The sequence below is a fragment of the Atractosteus spatula genome, chromosome 3 (assembly GCF_055471065.1).
Source record: "Atractosteus spatula isolate fAtrSpa1 chromosome 3, fAtrSpa1.hap1, whole genome shotgun sequence".
Taxonomy (NCBI): Eukaryota; Metazoa; Chordata; class Actinopteri; order Semionotiformes; family Lepisosteidae; genus Atractosteus; species Atractosteus spatula.
Window position 1 is genome coordinate 9,077,888 of NC_142708.1, and position 18,058 is coordinate 9,095,945.

The window sequence follows — 18,058 nt, forward strand, 5'->3', positions numbered from 1 at the left end:
ATCCTCAAATTGCACGTTCACGAATCTTGTTATATTTTTAAATATTTATCATTGTTTATTGCAGAGTGTGCTGCCCCTAGTGGCAAAGGTAAATGCAGCTACAGTATATATAGCCCCTTTACATCCTGCCTGACGTCGGGGTGTGAAGGTATTGGGAGCAACGATGATATAACGAATCAGAAATTATGAATAGAGACTGAGAAGCATGGAAAACGGATTAATCTGAAACCTTTTGATAACTGCCCGGAGGGATCCCAACGTTTGATCGCAGTTCCTAAACTCCAACCCTAAACTGCTTCTTAAAAATCTACGTTTCTCTTTCTCTCTCTCACACGAGTGCAGTAACGATGCAGGTCAAGGACTCATCTCGTATCATATAAAATCGACAAGACCGAACGGAATCGAGTTAATTTAGGTCAGTGTTGGTCGGGAAAAGGTGATGGGAAAGACGAGAGAGCAGCAGGCGACCAGACACCTGCCTGTTGCTGGAAACTACTGTTCCCAGGATACTTTATTTTTCAGCACAACGGGATAGGTGGTGCCACGTCCGGTTATTCTGAATAACAGAGTAACAAAAGCTGGAAAAGCTCCCCGTCCGTTTTTTAAACTTGCATGTCAAGATTTTCCGTTTTGAAGCCGTTTTCTCACACCTGGCTATTGGAAACAGCAGCGTTTTACCGCGGTGGGCAGATGGCGAGGGATCCTTCAAGAGCTCGTTTTTCTTAACGTTACAGAGGCGCCAGGTAAGCGAATGATCTCACCTGTTGGACAAGTACAGTCGGGGCAGGTGCTACCTGCATGTAGGCAAATAGCAGACAAATTACCCCTGTGTTGAGCGATTTGTTTTTTGGGGTGTGTAGGGTATTTGTGCGCTTACACGAGGCATAAACTTTAAAAAAATATCAGTTCTCTATTGCACAGGGAAGTCAGTCGTCTATTCCTCTTCAAACAGGTATTTAAAATCGATTCTGTATTCTCACGACAAGCTGGATAACTAAACGCTTACATTGGTTTTAGATTAGATTTTAGATGTACACAATCTGCGTCCGAAAAAAAATCAACTGCAAGTTAAAAGTAACTATTAACCGCGTACCACGGTAAAAAAAAAAAAGTTTTTAACAGTTCCAGTGAAATCATGGCGGGACCCATCGATGAAGCGCGGTAAATTAATGGGAAAACTACTTCAACATCTTACCGAGTTACCGCAGTAAACAGAAAGAAGATATCAAATTACAGAACTTCGTTTGGTGTGTGGTACGCACGAAAAAAAGTGACAACCTGCAGAAAACTGGAGGTTCCCCCAGGTTGTCAAAAGCTCAGTTTGTCCGTGCTGCTCATCAGCGGGTAGGACCCTGCTCCCCCGAGCCAGCTGGTGGCGGTAGCAATAGCGTTTTCAAAACGTTTAACAAAAATGGCCATTAATTACATAGGTGTGACTGACCGGAGCCCGGATATGAGCGTGTGACAGATTGGCTGTTGGTGGAGCGGAGCAGGACCAGTCCCCGCCCTGGTGGGGCGGTGAAGTAAGGGCGAAACGCGTCTTTATTCCCGTCCTTCTGCGTTGGCCCCTGCTTTTGCGCTGTTAGGAAAGTGCTTTGAAATGTTGAAATTAAACTCCTAAAGAAGGGTAGATTAAGCACTGAAAGGGGGGATGTTTTTTCCACAGGACTTGAGTCGAGAATCACAGTATATGATAAAAGTTCCAAATGCGACTCAAGTCGAAAAATACAGCCAAAGGGTTCAAGTGGAGGACCATGCACCCTGGGCTGAGGTGAGGCCCCCCCTGTGAGGTGAGGCCTGGGCCAAATGGCCTTGTTGGCCCCCCCTCTCGTGGGGCCTGCTGTCCTGCTCTCTTGTTCTCCACCCATTGACACAGCTGCAGGGAGCAGGGAAGGGCAGCCCTGATACAGTAGAGGGTATCTCTAGAAATATCTCCCAGCTCCGTGAAGTTGGCCCCCCTACGGACATCACAAATGGCGAAACCCACCTCATTTCTTAGTGCTACATTTGTACCGTTGAAAGTAGCGTTTGTGCTGCTTTCGTTTCCAAGATACAGCGCCTTGTTCATCTCGGAAACAAAAGCAGCACAAACGCTACTTTCAATGGCTCAAACATAGCACTAATGAATGAGGTGGGTTTTGTCGTTTGTGCTATCTGTAGGGGGGGCAACTTCACAGAGCTATATCTCCCCTGCATTTGTGTGGTGGACTGATCATGGAAACACTGTGGAGGAATAATAATAATAATATAATAATAATAATAATAATACATCAGCTTTTGTTTCATACAGTAATGATAACTGCATTTCGTCCAGCCAACTGTGTGTTGACATTCTCAACGCGAGGAACAAATTTGTCTCCGCGTTCAGGGCGAGACGATCCGCGCGCGGACCGGCGTGACGATTCGGAACGCATCTCCCGCGGCTCGTTTCAAACTCCTGCAGGCCTGCTGGCCGGGGTTCGGCGCCGTGGGGCCCTGCAGACGCCAGGCGGTGTGTGAGCGAGCGCCGCGATGTTTACGGATTGTGGCTGGCCGTCCCCTCCAGGTGGCGCCGCTGTGGCCATGCAGGACAGCGGGGGGCGGGACGCGGAGACCGGGGCCGCCGACGATGACATGACCGAGGGCGACCTGGGGGACGGACTGGGCAGAAAGCCGGGGGGCATCTACGAGCAAGGCGTGCGGTCACGAGCTGCCTCGACCAGCAGCCGCACAGGAAGCCTGGGGCTTGTCCAGGAAGGGGCCCCGAAGAGGAGCGCTGACCACAGCGGCATAGCCTTCCAGTGGACCTCCTACAACACCCTCTACACCGTGTTCAGACAGGGCCTGGACCTCAGTCGGCCTCCTCCGCGCTGGGCTCTGGACAGGAAAGGTAGGCCACAGGGACTGGGGCAGCTGTCACGAAAGAACAGCAGCTGCATTCCCTGCCACACAATAATCGTACAACATGCGAAGGCTGGACCTACACTGTATATCGCCACCTCTGAGCTCAAGAGAGCTGGCGCTGAGTACTCACCCCGAAAGATTTTCACTCCACCATCCAAAGCAAACCTCAGATTTATGTCTTGGGTCCTACAGGATTAATAATAATAATAATAATAATTGCTTACACTTAAATAGCGCTTTTCTGGACACTCCAGTCAAAGCCCTTTACAGGTAATGGGGACTCCCCTCCACCACCACCAATGTGTTGCCCCCACCTGGATGATGCAACGGCAGCCATAGTGTGCCAGAACACTCACCACACACCAGCTATCACTGGGGAGGAGAACAGAGTAATGAAGCCAATTCATAGAGGGGGATTATTAGGAGGCCATGATTGGTAAGGGCCAATGGGAAATTTGGCCAGGACACCGGGGTTACACCCCTACTCTTTTCGAGAAACGCCCTGGGATTTTTAATGACCACAGAGAGTCAGGACCTCGGTTTTACGTCTCATCCGAAGGATGGCGCCTGTTTACAGTATAGTGTCCCCATCGCTATACTGGGGCATTAGGACCCACATGGACCGCAGGGTGAGCGCCCCCTGCTGGCCCCACTAACACCTCTTCCAGCAGCAACCTTAGTTTTTCCCAGGAGGTCTCCCATCCAGGTACTGACCAGGCTCATACCTGGTTAGCTTCAGTGGGTTGCCAGTTGTGAGTTGCAGGGTGATATGGCTGCTGGATTAGAAACATCTAGCATCTTTTTAATTTTTTTTTATTTTACAGACACACACTTAAAAAACAGGGACCTGTTTCCTGCTTTCCCATTCCACTGACAGATTTATCCAGTTCTTTGTGTTGCCTTTATATTGTCACTTCTTCATTGAACTCCGTTCAACCATGTCTAAGACTCTTGAGACCATCTTGAAGATTTGTTGTCTCGAAAGATGATGTATTGTAAAGTGACAAGTCAGATTGACGTTAGGTTCCAACACACAATTTTTCATCCTTGATGAAAATCTTCGCTCTCAAACAGAACAGTTCCCCATTGATCCAGTTATTTCAAGTGTTCAGAAGTTATCCCTATTCCTCTGACAGGGCTCCGGATGGAGTTCTGATCTCAGTCTTCTAAGTCTTCAGTTGTCATGTTTTGAAAAGCTTTCCTCATAATGCTGTTTTTCTACAATGTTGTTTCTCTATTGGAGGGTAAATCTAAAATACCCTGGAGTTAAATGGGATTAAGCAGTATTTTGCAAATTTTTACACCTGATCTTCCAGTTAACAGTTAACATTTTCATGAGTAACCAGAGGAAAAAAAATAGTTAAAAGTAATTATCTCAGTCCCTGTTTCCCCTTATTTGACGGTTTTTGGTATTAACATTACAGCCGTTTCATTCCAGCTGAGCTCAAATTACTGAAGTTTTAATCAAATTAATCAACTAATTTGCTTAACTAGACCCTTTTAATAAGCAATTTCTAGACTTTTGAAAAGTTTCATTTTTAATATTGAAAATTTATGTTGGTCGCCTGAGGTCTCTGCAGTCTCTTCCCATTAATGGCTGAACTGGATAACCTTTCACGAAAATGTTCAAATCAATTATGTACCAAAGCCCAAGCTAACACCGACGTCCTGTATCATATATAGGCTGTCTTAATGTCTACAAACACTATTAAAGTAATTAATCTACATTTCAGGTGGTTTTCAGCATAAAACGGTTCAATAAACAAGATAAAACTGATCAAAGGTCAAAAACATAGCAAAGCAAAAATGAGAACTTTTTAAATTAGCGACTTTAAAATGCATTAATGATACAATTAAATGTATTAACAATAATCCTTGCTGGGTTTATAAGCTCTTTTTGTCTTGCAGGTGTATTCTGAATTCTGTTTTATTGTTTTTACAGATTCTCTTGGGGATCTGTCTAAGGATGCGCTGAAGCAAAGACTGCAGGAGCTGACAGAGGTGATTCATGTACCTGACGATTCACACATATGAGAAGTTAGAATAAAGCTAAGATACTTCAGCACATCTACTCCACCTTTTATAAGTGGTCCTGGCAGCACCTCATTGTCTTTTGAAGGATAAAATTTGTCATTTAATAAGAGGTGTTAGTGGGGTCAGCAGGGGGCGCTTGCCCTGGGGTCTGTGTGGGTCCTAATGCCCCAGTATAGTGACGGGGACACTATACTGTAAAAAGGCGATGTCGTTCGGATGAGACGTAAAACCGAGGTCCTGACTCTCTGTGGTCATTAAAAATCCCAGGGTGTTTCTTGAAAAGAGTAGGGGTGTAACCCCGGCGTCCTGGCCAAATTTCCCATTGGCCCTTATCAATCATGGCTTCCTAATAATCCCCATCTATGAATTGGCGTCATTACTCTGCTCTCCTCCCCACTGATAGCTGATGTGTGGCGCACTATGGCTGCCATTGCAGAACCAGGTGGGGCTGCACACTGGTGGTGGTGGAGGGGAGACCCCATTACCTGTAAAGTGCTTTGAGTGGAGTGTCCAGAAAAGCGCTATATAAGTGTAAGCAATTATTATATTATTTTTTTATGATTTTTTAATGAACACTGCCTTATTATTCTCTGTTAAACTAGATAGGTGTTTCCCTGTGTGTTTAAGTCTGATGTAAGTAAGTGTCCACGTGGATCGTGAGTGTAGCCCAGAGGCCAGGGGAGCAGAGACAGTGCAGCTCTGCTCTGCTGGGGCCACGTGCCAGCTGCCCTCAGTCAGGAACAGGCCCTGATTCCACCTGCTTTGTGGGATATATGGGCATTGTACTGGAGCCACGTGCGAGCTGGCCCTCAGTCTGGAACAGGCCCCAATTCCAGCTGCTTGGAATGCCTGTGGGATATGTGGGCATTGTACTGTAAGCCCACAAGAGCTGGACTTAAATAGCTAATGGATTTGAATTTATTTTTATAGATGGGAAGGGTTGTGTTTTCTTTTTATATTAGAGACCTAATGAAGTGCTGTTACCTGCTTGTACAGTAGGTCTAACTGAGCTTTTCATCACTTTGTCAGATCAAACTGTTTTGAACAGTTGGATCTTTTTCAAACATTTGTTTTGTTTGGTGGAACAAACTAGATTTAACACCATGTAAAGCTGTAAAGCACTGGCGGTATGACTAGCTGCCCAGGAATTTAAACCTTTAGGTACAGTACATTCAAAACTAGAAATGTTTGTGAAGGGAGTTTTTGATACAGTGTTGTCCTTTACTGTGTCTGTAAACCAATATACACACAATTAATTGGTAACATGTTAAGAGTTGTTTAGAATGTCATATATAGAGGGACACATTGTGTCAAACTAGCTGAGGAAGATTGAAGAGGTCTGATCGGAACGTGATTTTACTCCCACCTGTCTTCCTGACCCCACGACCTGAGTGCAGAAAAAAGGTAAAAAAATACAAATTGGGAATCAAGAAGCCTAATTCTGACCTCATCTGCAACAAATGACAGAAGATACAGGATCCTGTGAGGATTCACATCTGGGAAACACTGAATTGTTGGGTTTCTAAAGCATCATTTATTTTAAGTAAAATCTTTAAAAGCTGGAACCGAGTATTAACATAGCATCACACATTTAGACAGTTCTCTTTGGTTAAAATCTGGATCAGGGAGGGAAACGCAAAGTAACCAGGCTGGGTCAAAACATCACAGAAAGTGGATGAAAAAGAATCATGCAAAGCAGAGCGACATCTGTTCTTCTTAGCAGCTGCTCCCTCCTCTTCCTCAGCAGACTGGAGGGATGGCCGGCGATGCTCAGTGGTTTAATGCTGTGAGGAGGACTGTGCTATTTGCTGTCAGAGCCAGGTATCTGTGCGTAAAGTGGCAGACCAGCTGTCATGAGTTCGCTGTGTCCGGTCCCTACAGAGAACCTGTTCGGGACCGGACGGAGGTCAGGTCAGCCGAGCTGTGCCGACCCGGGCCCAGGGCCTTGCCGAAGCCCGGAGGTGAAGACCTCTGGGTCGACTGGTGGATTGACCCTGAGGTCTGTGTCCCCCCAGGAGGTGGAGGTGCTGCGCAGCGAACTGGAGGTGGCCCAGCGGCAGCTGGAGGGGAAGCAGGAAGCACTGAAGATCCTGCAGAGTCGGGTACGAGCCCCCAGTCTGCGTCCACTCTCGAAAACACATCCGTGCTCTCTACCGCACTAGTAGGCTGAAAAATGGGGGAAATTCCAAGATCTTTACGGGCATGACTGATGAGCTGGTGTTGCCAAAGCAGAAACCATTAACTCCACATTTACAGACATTTACAGAACAAACACATTACTGAACATTCACAGACCAGGCAAAACGTTATGTGAGGCAGGCTCTCTGTCTGTTCTTCAAGCTGTGACAGGGGATCACAAACTGGGCTGAAGCTCTGTTGAGGTCCCCCCTCCCTCTTCCAGTAGGATCTAAAGCTTTTCTGATTCTGGCAGGTGTGGAAATTCTGGGATTAGGTTTGTTATTTCAGGGAAGAATGTCTTTGTCTGATCCCGGAGTGTTTCTCACAGTGAAGCAGACAGTGCATCTCAGTCTCGGATTCTTCCTGCCGGAGGTGGGAGCACAGCTCCAAACCCAAAATTGTACTGGGTGTCTCATTTCTATCTGACACATTTATTTGTGTAATCAAACAAAGTTTGGTAAAGAAAAACACAAATGTATTCAATGACATTGAAGTAGAAACATGGGGGGTTTGTTTTATTGTGCTCGTCTTGAAGTCAGCGTGATGCTGAATCAGTGAGAGGTTGCAAAAGTGGAACTAAGAGTTTTTGAATGTTTTTTAATATATGTATTTGTTAATTTACTTCCCTACAGGCTGTGTTTGACAAAGCTACCACGCACACCAAGACGTTACTCCAGAAGAGCGAGGAGAGGAACAAGGTCTTGGAGAAGGTGTGTCTTGGAGCCACAGGCTCATACTGTATACCTTCAGCTACTCTCATTCAAAATGTGCAATATAATTCAGTGAAGGTCTTAGCAACAGCTTGTTTTTTCTCTCTGTCCTTTCATCTCCGAAGTCCTGCTTTTTTTTACACTGAGGATGAACTCCACAAAAGTCAGGAGCTGTGGTTATCACTTTGGACTTAAGGACTTTAAGGAGGTTGTGGGTTCAAATCCCAGGGGGGGCACAGCTGTTGCAACTTTAAGGACTTCATTCAGACTACTTCAGTTATGCTCAGTTTTGCAAATGTGTACTGAAGTAGGTCACATCTACTGTATATAGCCAAATACATTTGCAATAATATAAGAAAGGTCAAAAAGACACAATAACAGTGCATTTATATATTTTTTAAAGTTTCTAAAGAGCACAAATGAAAATGGGGAGGCATGGTGGCACAATGGTTAGACCTACAGGCGTGCAATGCTGGAGCTCTGGGTTCAGTTCATGGGGTGCTGTCTGCATGGAGTTTGTGTATTTTCCCCATATTTTTGGATTCCTCCAGGTGCTCCTGTTTCCTCCCACAGTCCAAAGCCCCGGTGTGAGTGTGTGAGTGTTTGTGTCTCTGTGTGCCCTGCGATGGACTGGCATCCTGTCCAGAGTGTGTCTTAGCTTCCAGAATGGGCCCCAGATCCCCTGCAGTGCCTTACTGTATACAATTGGTTAGAAAATAAATGGATGGAGTATTAAAGCTTTTCCAATTATCATCATTCCATGTGCTTTTATAATTTTCAGTTGCTTTCATGAACTAAAGGGGGAAATAAAGAAAGTATGAGTGAACAGAAATGGTTGCCCAGTTGCTCTGTGTTTGTTTAATAATAACTCCTTATACTTACATAGCACTTTTCTGGACACTCCACTCAAAGCACTTTACAGGTAAGGGGGACTCCTCTCCACCACCACCAGTGTGCAGCCTCACCTGGATGATGTGATGACAGCCATAGTCCGCCAGAGCGCTCACCACACATCAGCTATCAGTGGGGAGGAGAGCAGAGTGATGAAGCCGATTCAGTTTAGTCGTAGTTCTGAAATGCACCCTGCTCAGCGGGCGGATGTGGCTCTTGTGTTGCAGGAGGTCAATGCCCTGCAGTGGGAGATCACCTTCAACCAGGTGCAGTTCCGAAACGTTGAGCAGTCCTGGAAGGACAAGTACGACAGGTGCGTTTTCTTACACAAGAAAATTAAAAAGGAAAAGGCATCGCACTGCTCCTTCAGGGCATGAGGAACAACAACAAATTGTACTGAATATATGTTTTTGTTGTTTCTCTTACTTTCTAACTCGTCTCTCTTACTCTTCACAGTCTTACTTGTCGACAGGCAAAAAATGTCTCCTTGCAATACGCACTGAAGGTGTTACCGTAATCCTTGAAAAAAGGCCACAGAATTTGCCCGATTTCGTTATTTTGTGTTCCGACAGGCGTTCAACAATAAGAATTGTAATCATTTATCATAGAAATGTAGTAAATCCCTTGTTTAATTTTTTTGCAGTATACTTTGTGGTAGAATAGTTTCTGTGGAATATTTCTGTGGAATCTGCTGCCTTTTAGGAAACTTTTATTTGAAAAGTTATATAAAAAGAAGAATGTCTTCATTTTCCGTGTTTTGGAGTGTCCGGAAGTTCCTTGAGCCTGTTGTTGGAGAGATTCGTTTTATATGGCTTTGGAAAGTGCAACGTTTCCTCACGTAAATATATTCCGGGCTTGAGTGGGGGTGTCTATGTTTTGTGCAGGGTGTGCAGTGACAACAAATCACTGGGAGACGGCTTGGAGGACAAGGCCGGTGAGCTCCGGCAGGTGAAATCAGAGAACGCCTGTGAGTCGCAAGGTCACAGTCTGCATTCATGCACAACCTCGGCTACGATTTTTCAGATGCGTAATCTGTGCGCTCCACCCTGTTTGTACACATGTACTGACAGAAGGAAAAGAAATGGACAAATCATTCTTTACTGAAGGGGGTTGGATAGACTGCAGTAGTGTTACTTGTATCGTGAACCTGCTTTTGTTGGGTTTGCTTCATTATCTGTTTCTCTCTTTCTGAGTAAATGAGGGGAGGCGGTGATCGATCATTGTTTTTAACACCATCAGGGCGGGTTTGTTATTCAGAGGTTTGGTTTCCGTGAATTGCAGACTTGAGCCAGCAGTGCCTGGAGCTCCTTGCTATGCTCAACGTGAAAGAGCAGAAGATGTTCCAGGGGTCTCTCCCAGCGCGGAGCAGCATGGTCAGAGAGGGCACTGCCCTGGAGGTGAGAGAGCCAAGGGGCGCAGGCGAGGGAAGAGCCAGGAAGCTGCTCTGGGTAGTGACTGAGCTGTCTTCGTCTTGCTGAGGAGCATGGGTTTGCTGTGACATTAGTGAAAACTGCTTTTTGTGCTACCTGTGCCGTGGAGCTTGAAGAGCGATATCAGGCAGAATTTCTCAACGGGGTGAAGGTTTGTGAGGATCAGAACGAACAGCATGTTTTGTGTGGGTGTCCCTATAAAGCTTTGCAACTCTTTGTCTGGCTGAGAACGCAGCATAATGTGATAGAGTGGTCTCCCAGCAGCACAATAAAGCCAATCAGCTCCCCTCTGCTATCTCTGCTGTCTCTGTGCAGCCTGGTCTAAACTCCTTTGCCTTCAAGGGCACATCTTGAAGGACTCTACCTCTGGGGTGCCGGCACTAGGGCTGTAATGGTTAGACAGTCCTCCTCAGACTGGGTAGTGGAGATGTAAAAACAGTCATAATGAGAGGTTCCTATAGACCAAGTGGAAAAAAAACCAACAGACAGATGGTGAAAGCCTTTCAGATGCTGCTTTGACTGGCTATCATTCCTTTCTAACCACGCAAATGGGCAACAGAGACCAGATTGTTTATCTACTCCAGGGCAACTCGAACTGCTATGGGAATGCGAAGCTACAAATATGATTTATTGTACAATGAACGATTGACATAATTGAGCTGGTCGGAGTTTCTTAATATTTGAATTGCTTTCGTAATAGTGAGTTTCTTAATGTTTGCGTTGCTGTTTTCAGAGCAGCGTAAGTGGAGCACATTATCAAGAACAATGAGTAAAACATACAGCTCATGCGGTATTGTTGCTATACCCAAGTGTACTGTTAATAAATTCCTTAAAGGCCAAGAAAAAGGGTGAAGATGTTTTGTAATATATGAAAAGCTCTTCTTTGCTTGATTGTTTAGTAGCTAATTGAAACTCCAATTTAATCCAGCCATTTCTTAAAAGTACCCACAGCTTTCCTCTGAAAAATATTCACAGAAGTATTACAGAAGTGTTCGAAATCCTGAAAGGTGTTAACAAAAGTCAATTCAGAGAACTACTTTAAGACCAATACTAGGACATGTGGAACTTATAAATAAGTGCTTTTAGGAGTGCTAAAATCAGGAAGGGACTAGGTGAGATTCGTGACAACTGGCAGCCCACTGAAGCGCAGCAGGTGTGAGCCTGGCCAGTACCTGGATGAGAGATCTCCTGGGAAAAACTAAGGCTGTTGCTGGAAGAGGTATTAGTGGGGCCAGTAGGGGGCGCTCACCCTGGGGGTTTTGTGGGTCCTGATGCCCCAGTATAGTGAAGGGGACACTATACTGTAAAAATAAATGGTGTTGTCCTTAGGGATGAAATGTAAAACCATCTCTGTGGTCATTAAAAAACTCTTGGAATTTCTCCAAACCCCAGTATCCTGGACAAATTTCCCACTGGCCTTTAACAAGCATGGCCTCCTAATAAGTGTTATGTGTAATATGTGTTAGGATTATTAGTATTTGTTTCCTGATCCCTGAAGCGTGTAGGAGCTGGGTCCTGTCCTGTGTGGGGTTTGTTTCCTGATCCCTGAAGCGTGTAGGAGCTGGGTCCTGTCCTGTGTGGGGTTTGTGTCCTGATCCCTGAAGCGTGTAGGAGCTGTGTCCTGTCCTGTGTGGGGTTTGTTTCTCGAACCCTGAAGCGTGTAGGAGCTATGTCCTGTCCTGTGTGGGGTTTGTTCCCTGATCCCTGAAGCGCAGTGCCGTGTCTTTCCCAGCTGGCCGTGCTGGGCGCCTGTAACTGCAGCACCAGTGAGGAGGAGCCCTGCCCCTGCGCCCAGTCCGCAGCTGCCAGCCGGAAGCAGGTTCTGCAGCTCAGGCAAGAGGTACCGTTTACCGGAGATTTATACACACCCACTGCGTTGAACACCCAGCTGGCAGCTTCTTACCACAAGAGGCCCCCTGCTTCCGTCAGCTTGCATTATTATCCTCATCTAGCATGGCGTCTTCATTGTGCCTCCATTCTACACTAGTTTCTACATACGGTATCTGTGTTTTTCACCTTGTTCAGTGCATGTTTACATCATTAAAGATTTCAGACTTTCACTTTAAAGACTTTTTTGGCCATTTTCTGGCCTCTACCATGAGTAAAATCCTTTGGGGTTTTTTAACAACAGTAAGGAGAAAGTATTACATGACGCCGCCGGGTCCGATTCACATTTGTCCCACAACTACGAAGAGGGAAACTGCTCTGCTGCAGCACGTTTCCTTAATCATGCAGGATTCCAGAGAATTGTACATCTCACTTTGACACTGCAGGTGGAAAACAGGCTTTAATTCAAGTTTTAATTTCTCATAAAAGTGGCGACAGTCATTTTCAAGATCCAGCACATTCAAGTCAGCAAGGTATTTATGTACAGTAAGTGTCTGGGATAAGGAGCGGTAAAAAGTGTTCTGGATTGGCCTCTGCTCCGCGGGCAATGTTTTGCTGTAGCTGGATGTCCAAAAGAAGAGAAAAGAGGAGGCGTATGTGACGGCAGATGCCTTCCGCATCGCCTTTGAGCAGCAGCTGAAGAGGAGGAGCGACCAGACCTTTCGTCTGACAGAGACAGAGGGATACCTGCGCAAAGACGTCCCCAGAGCCAGGAAGGAGGAAGGTACGGTTTCTTCCAAACAAGGTGTTATTGTTTACTCGGAAGGAGAGTGCAGGTATAGTGCGACAGACCCCAGACCGCAGGCTGGGATCTGCGCTGCGCACGTCACGGACTGCTGTTGTGAGTTTTATAGTCCGCGGGGGTCCTCGGGGGAGACCAGGGTGGCTGTGGAGATGCCTGTGGATCAAGCCAGGGTCACAGAGGGTTGTACACTAGTTCACTCTTTAGCTCTGTTTCTTTCCTGCATGCTGCACGGAAATAAGTGTAAACCTTACTTTGCCCTCCGCAGTTAAGTATAAACAAAATAAAATCAGTTTGAAAAAGTGCATTACACAATCAATCATTTTCTTATAATTCTTAATTCCTTAAATTAAGTTCTGACTGGCATTATGAGCAAAGAAATCATTATAAGTGGGGGAGTTCAGAAAATAGAGAATTACAGAAAGAACCTAGTGGGATAATCAATAATTAGAATTAATAATCATAACTCCCAAATTCAAAACTGTAAAGATATGCGAAGAGTATACCAGAGCTCTTGGTACAATTAGAGGCACCTTTGTTCTCTGGCACAGCTTTGGCAAAGGATGAATAAATGTTTTGCAAACTAGGATAAACAAATATTTACTAACAATGACAGTGACACACACTTAACAACACAACATGAACATTATTCTCTATTTGCAAACAAGGCATCTTAGAGGTCTTTATCCTCACCGGCAGAAAGAAAAACATGACATCTCAATAGCCACTTCCAAAAGAACTGCTGAACCAGTCAAAAGATTAGATTTTCATTTGTTAAAACATTTTCAACTGCACTGTAAGCATTTCACGTTACAACGCAGTTCTTGAAAAGATGTTGTAGGCTGGCAATTTCATTTTCAGACCTCCAGCTCCAGAGCAAAATTAAGAAAATGAAATGAATTGCTTTGTATGTTTTATTTATTTTACCTGATTTTAGGAAACGAGCTATGGCTCTTGAATAATTAGAATAGTAGAGCTAATTTTCAGCTGGAGCAAAAACCGCCTTGACAGCCATGTGTTAACCTAGCTTGATCTTGCCAGATCTTTCTAAGTGATGCTGGTGGATCAGTAGCTGGTGCCCTTACAGTATCCAGTCCTATCCCCAGCATGGTGACTGGAGACACTGATTTAGGAGGTGCCATCATTTCAAAGAGATGTTAAACCAAGTTCCAGACTGCCATGTTATTACATATCCCATGGGACTGCTCATAAGTGTCAGGGTGTTAATCCAGTGCCCACATGGGCTTGAACAATTTTATCTACCTACCATTCCCCCCACAATTCAGCTGGTGATTGGCTGTTTCTCGCTCCTCCACACAACCTGCTTCATGGTCACCATGTGTCTGCGCTTCAGTGGCAAATGAAGTGGGTCCCCTCCCCTATGTAAATAACTCTGGAATCGTGAGTGTCTGTTCCTGCGTCCCCAGGTGGGAGTCTGGTGAAGAGCGGCTCTCTCAGCGTGGCCCAGAGGCTGAAGGGGCTGCTGCTGTCCACGGCTGAGGGCAGGAAGCTGGAGATCCAGGACGACCCAGCGGAGACGCTACAGATGCTCGTCGATCTGGTCTGTGTCTCAGTCCTTGCACACATGCAGCTGTGCTCAGTATATACTTCTGTTTCTTGTATGATCTTTCCTTGTGGTCCCGCAAAAAAGATTCAGGGTGCTTTGCAGTATTGAATCTTTTTGCGATTAAGGTGTTGGTAGTATTGATTACCGATTTAGACTCAGCAGACCTATTATGTCAGTTGAAGATGTTTGTAATTATGTTGCTTTTAATGCCTGTTACACACAGGTGTGCAGTTAGTAACTGTAATAAAATTTACTGGGTCAAAACTTAACAGATTATTAACAGATGAATAAAAGGTACAGAATCTGATGGGAAAGCACAGTCACACAGGAAGATATTGCTGTCCTGTCACTTGTCCATGTGCAACTCTGTCTGTGTTAATAATGCCTTGCAGGCCTCAGTTGATATCAGCAGCTAATCTCTAACTGACAGGTGTTTTCTGTAGTGTTGTTCCCCCTCTGTTTTCCCAAACTGAAAATGTAAACCCAGAGGGGGCTTTTCCTTGAGTGGTTTAATATTGTGTTGTACTCACTGCAGCTCAACGACAAAGAGGAGGCCTTGGCCCACCAGAGGAAGGTCAGCTATATGTTGGCTCGCAACTCTGAAGAGCTGGAACGCCGCCTCCGTCAAATGACAGACGCATGTCCTGCAGGAAGTAGCAGCTGCAGGCGAGAGGGCAGCGCTGACCGCCGCAGCTCGGACCCTGGGACCCTGCACCCAGCTGCCACATGTAAGAGCTGCCGGACACGACAGCACTCCTATGTTAGCAAGGAAACACTGAGAGAGAAAACCGGCGTCCAGACAGAAACACAGAGAGAGAAAACAGGCGTCCAGATAGAAACACAGAGAGAGAAAACAGGCGTCCAGACAGAAACACACAGAGAGAAAACAGGCGTCCAGACAGAAACACAAAGAGAGAAGACAGGCATCCAGACAGAAACACAGACACAGTCAGAAACACCGAGAGACAAAACAGGCATCCAGACAGAAACATCACGAGAGAAAACAGGCGTCCAGACAGAAACACAGACAGAGAAAACAGGCGTCCAGACAGAAATGCAGAGAGAGAAAACAGGCGTCCAGTCAGAAACACAGACAGAGAAAATAGGTGTCCAGAAAAACTTCTCCGCCGCTTTGGCACTGCCATCTGAGAAAGAGCCGACTGATGCCCCTGTGACTCATACTGGGACAGATATGAAGAGTGAGATTCAGACACAGACAGAACCAGTGGAAAACCAGAAGGAAGGAGAAGCTCTCATCTGAAAGACTCATAAATATAGAAAACTGCAGAAAAGCATGATAACTTTTGAAGCTTGTTTTTAACAGTCTTGGACTGGCCTGACAGAGATGAGTGATTCCCATGTGTATGTGCTCTGGAAGAAATTCATTAACTTAATCTAACATGACAAAGAGACAGTATTCCCCACCTCTGAAGAACCTGGAAAAGATTAATGGAGAGACACTCAGGCCACAAAGACTCCTGGTTATTTATAAGCCCTGTGTATTATGTTCACCATTAGGAGGACATGAAAAAAGTAACAGGCAAAAAAACAAATATCTCTTACTTGGCAGAATCTACATGTTGAAGCAGTTGTCCATTTTAACTTTTAAATTTCTTTCAAATTCAGAAAGGCTGGTTTTAAAAATTATCAAGAGGGAAATTTTTTTGTAAACTCACTTTTATAAGGATACATGCCAAAAAATGAAAGAATTGTTTTAATGCTAGAATTAAAATATTGGGGTGATTATAGTTTTTGGAATTGTCAGTCTGGGGTTTCAGTAATCATGTCATTAACCTGCTATCATTACTAATAAACACTTAAGAATAAGCTGTTTTGTTTTTGCAAAAAAGACCAGAATATTGGATTGATGTCCCATGCTTTCAGAGTTAAACAGAGGTTTATTACCCATCTACCTACTTCATTCCAGTACAAGATGGATAATAATAATTAATAATTGCTTACACGTATATAGCGCTTTTCTGGACACTCCACTCAAAGCGCTTTACAGGTAATGGGGACTCCCCTCCACCACCACCAATGTGCAGCATCCACCTGGATGATGCGACGGCAGCCATAGTGCGCCAGATCAGTGGGGAGGAGAGCAAAGTAATGAAGCCAATTCATAGATGGGGATTATTAGGAGGCCATGATGATAGCAGTAGCTCCATGCTTGGAATTGCTTACGAGGATAAGAGTCTTTCAAAACTGTTTAAGACAAGTCACCTTTAAGTCAAGCTTTTTACTTTTCGCTTTTTGGGAATCAGAGGAAACACTAATGCATGATACAGCTGTATAGCAACTCTGCAAGCTAGGAGGAGACTAGCTCAGAGGAACTCGCCAGCTACTTGCAACACTGACCCACCCACTGAGGAGAACTGGTCTAATGACTGAATTCCAGAACGGGAATTAGGACTACAGATTAGTCTGAAGGTTTCTTAAGGAAAAGGGTTTTAAAACCTGACTGAGCTGTTGTAATTTTAAAGAGAAAAGTAGCTTGAGTTTTTAGAATTGAAGATAGGTCTATTGAATATCTTTGTGAAATGCTCCGAACATTTCTTTGTAAAAGCTTCTCAGTATTTTCATATTAAAAGGTTGCTCAATTGAGTGCATTTTTTGTTCTTGCGTTGCAATATTTCTATTTAGTCGTTCTTTTAAAATTTCAAAACATTTTAGGTCCTTGGTGTCCTGAAAGCATAGGAAAAGTTACAAACCAGTGGAGGGTATTTAGCCCTCTTATCTAGTTTTATTGCTAATAGATCATTAATCCAGGCATATCTTGAAAGAAGCTGTGATATAATTGAGAACATTATTGAGCTCAGTAACCGGCTTCTCAATTTCTCTGAGAATAACAAGTCAAATCAGAATTAGTTAGGTTTTTTATTTCCTATCATTTTGAATGCAAATTGTCAGTATCATACAGAGTTTAGAAATTACAAATTGAAGAACTCAGAAATCTTGTGTATAAACAGCCCTCTTCTGTTCTTATTGCATTATTGCAGTCCCAACAAGAAAAGGCAGAATGTGAACAGAGGAGTCTTTAACAGAGTTTAAAGACACTGCCCAGAAAATGAAAAATGTCAATGTTGCGACCAACAGTAAAAATATTCTGGATTTAAGACGCGCACTCTCAAAAAAGTGCCAAAGCTGCAGGCAATGGAGTATACATTATGGTATATGTTTTGAAATGATTACTGTATTTAAACAAAGCATAACACTTCCACATAAAGAAGTGAAAGCTGAATTGCTTTCAACACCTTTGGCAGATTCTCAGATCTGGGTGTGGAAAAATGTAAACGCCTCTAGGGTGAATCAATGTCATGAGCACAGTTCTGAGAATTATGAAAAACAGTTCACCCACTGCCATGGCTATCCTGCAGGACAGCTGACCCTGCTTGTGACATCCACATGAGTCCACATGAGTATCGGTAAAGGGATGAGGTCATTGAAGCCTCCCCAGACTGAAGGACCTGACATTTTTTAGCAATTGCATTTAACTCCAAGCTGGCGGGCAGGGCCAGATCACGATGGCATGCTATGATATCCTAAGAGCTACTAGTATCTATCCAAGTGATTTCCAGAACCAAAGGAGTCCGGACATGGGAATTTGCACTTGGTTCCAGACAGCCACAGCTTGGCCTCAAAAAAAGGTCTATGTGCATTGAAGAGTAGTCGAACTTTTCTCTTTATTGCATCACCACCTATCTCCAGAAGAGGTCAGTCTAACCACGTTTTCTCT

The 18,058-nt window shown here is 44.6% G+C and overlaps 1 protein-coding gene across 1 annotated transcript; it reads left to right on the forward strand.

The window, feature by feature from the left end:
• Positions 1-510: 510 nt before the first annotated feature.
• On the forward strand, positions 511-16,931 carry ccdc125 (coiled-coil domain containing 125). The gene is made up of 12 exons (XM_088910795.1): positions 511-743; positions 2,546-2,869; positions 4,826-4,884; positions 6,933-7,019; positions 7,728-7,805; positions 8,924-9,009; positions 9,581-9,663; positions 9,978-10,093; positions 11,859-11,966; positions 12,575-12,737; positions 14,183-14,316; positions 14,858-16,931. Exons 2-12 carry the CDS (start codon positions 2,563-2,565, stop codon positions 15,581-15,583), a joined length of 1,947 nt encoding a protein of 648 aa, XP_088766921.1. The 5' UTR covers positions 511-743; positions 2,546-2,562; the 3' UTR covers positions 15,584-16,931.
• The last annotated feature ends 1,127 nt before the right edge of the window (positions 16,932-18,058 follow it).

Excerpts from the sequence above, each read along its gene's own strand:
- ccdc125 (XM_088910795.1), top strand. The coding sequence starts at position 2,563 with ATGCAGGACAGCGGGGGGCGGGACGCGGAGACCGGGGCCGCCGACGAT. Across the intron at positions 4,885-6,932 it reads GACTGCAGGAGCTGACAGAG|GAGGTGGAGGTGCTGCGCAG; the intron begins GTGATTCATGTA and ends GTGTCCCCCCAG. Across the intron at positions 7,806-8,923 it reads GGAACAAGGTCTTGGAGAAG|GAGGTCAATGCCCTGCAGTG; the intron begins GTGTGTCTTGGA and ends CTTGTGTTGCAG.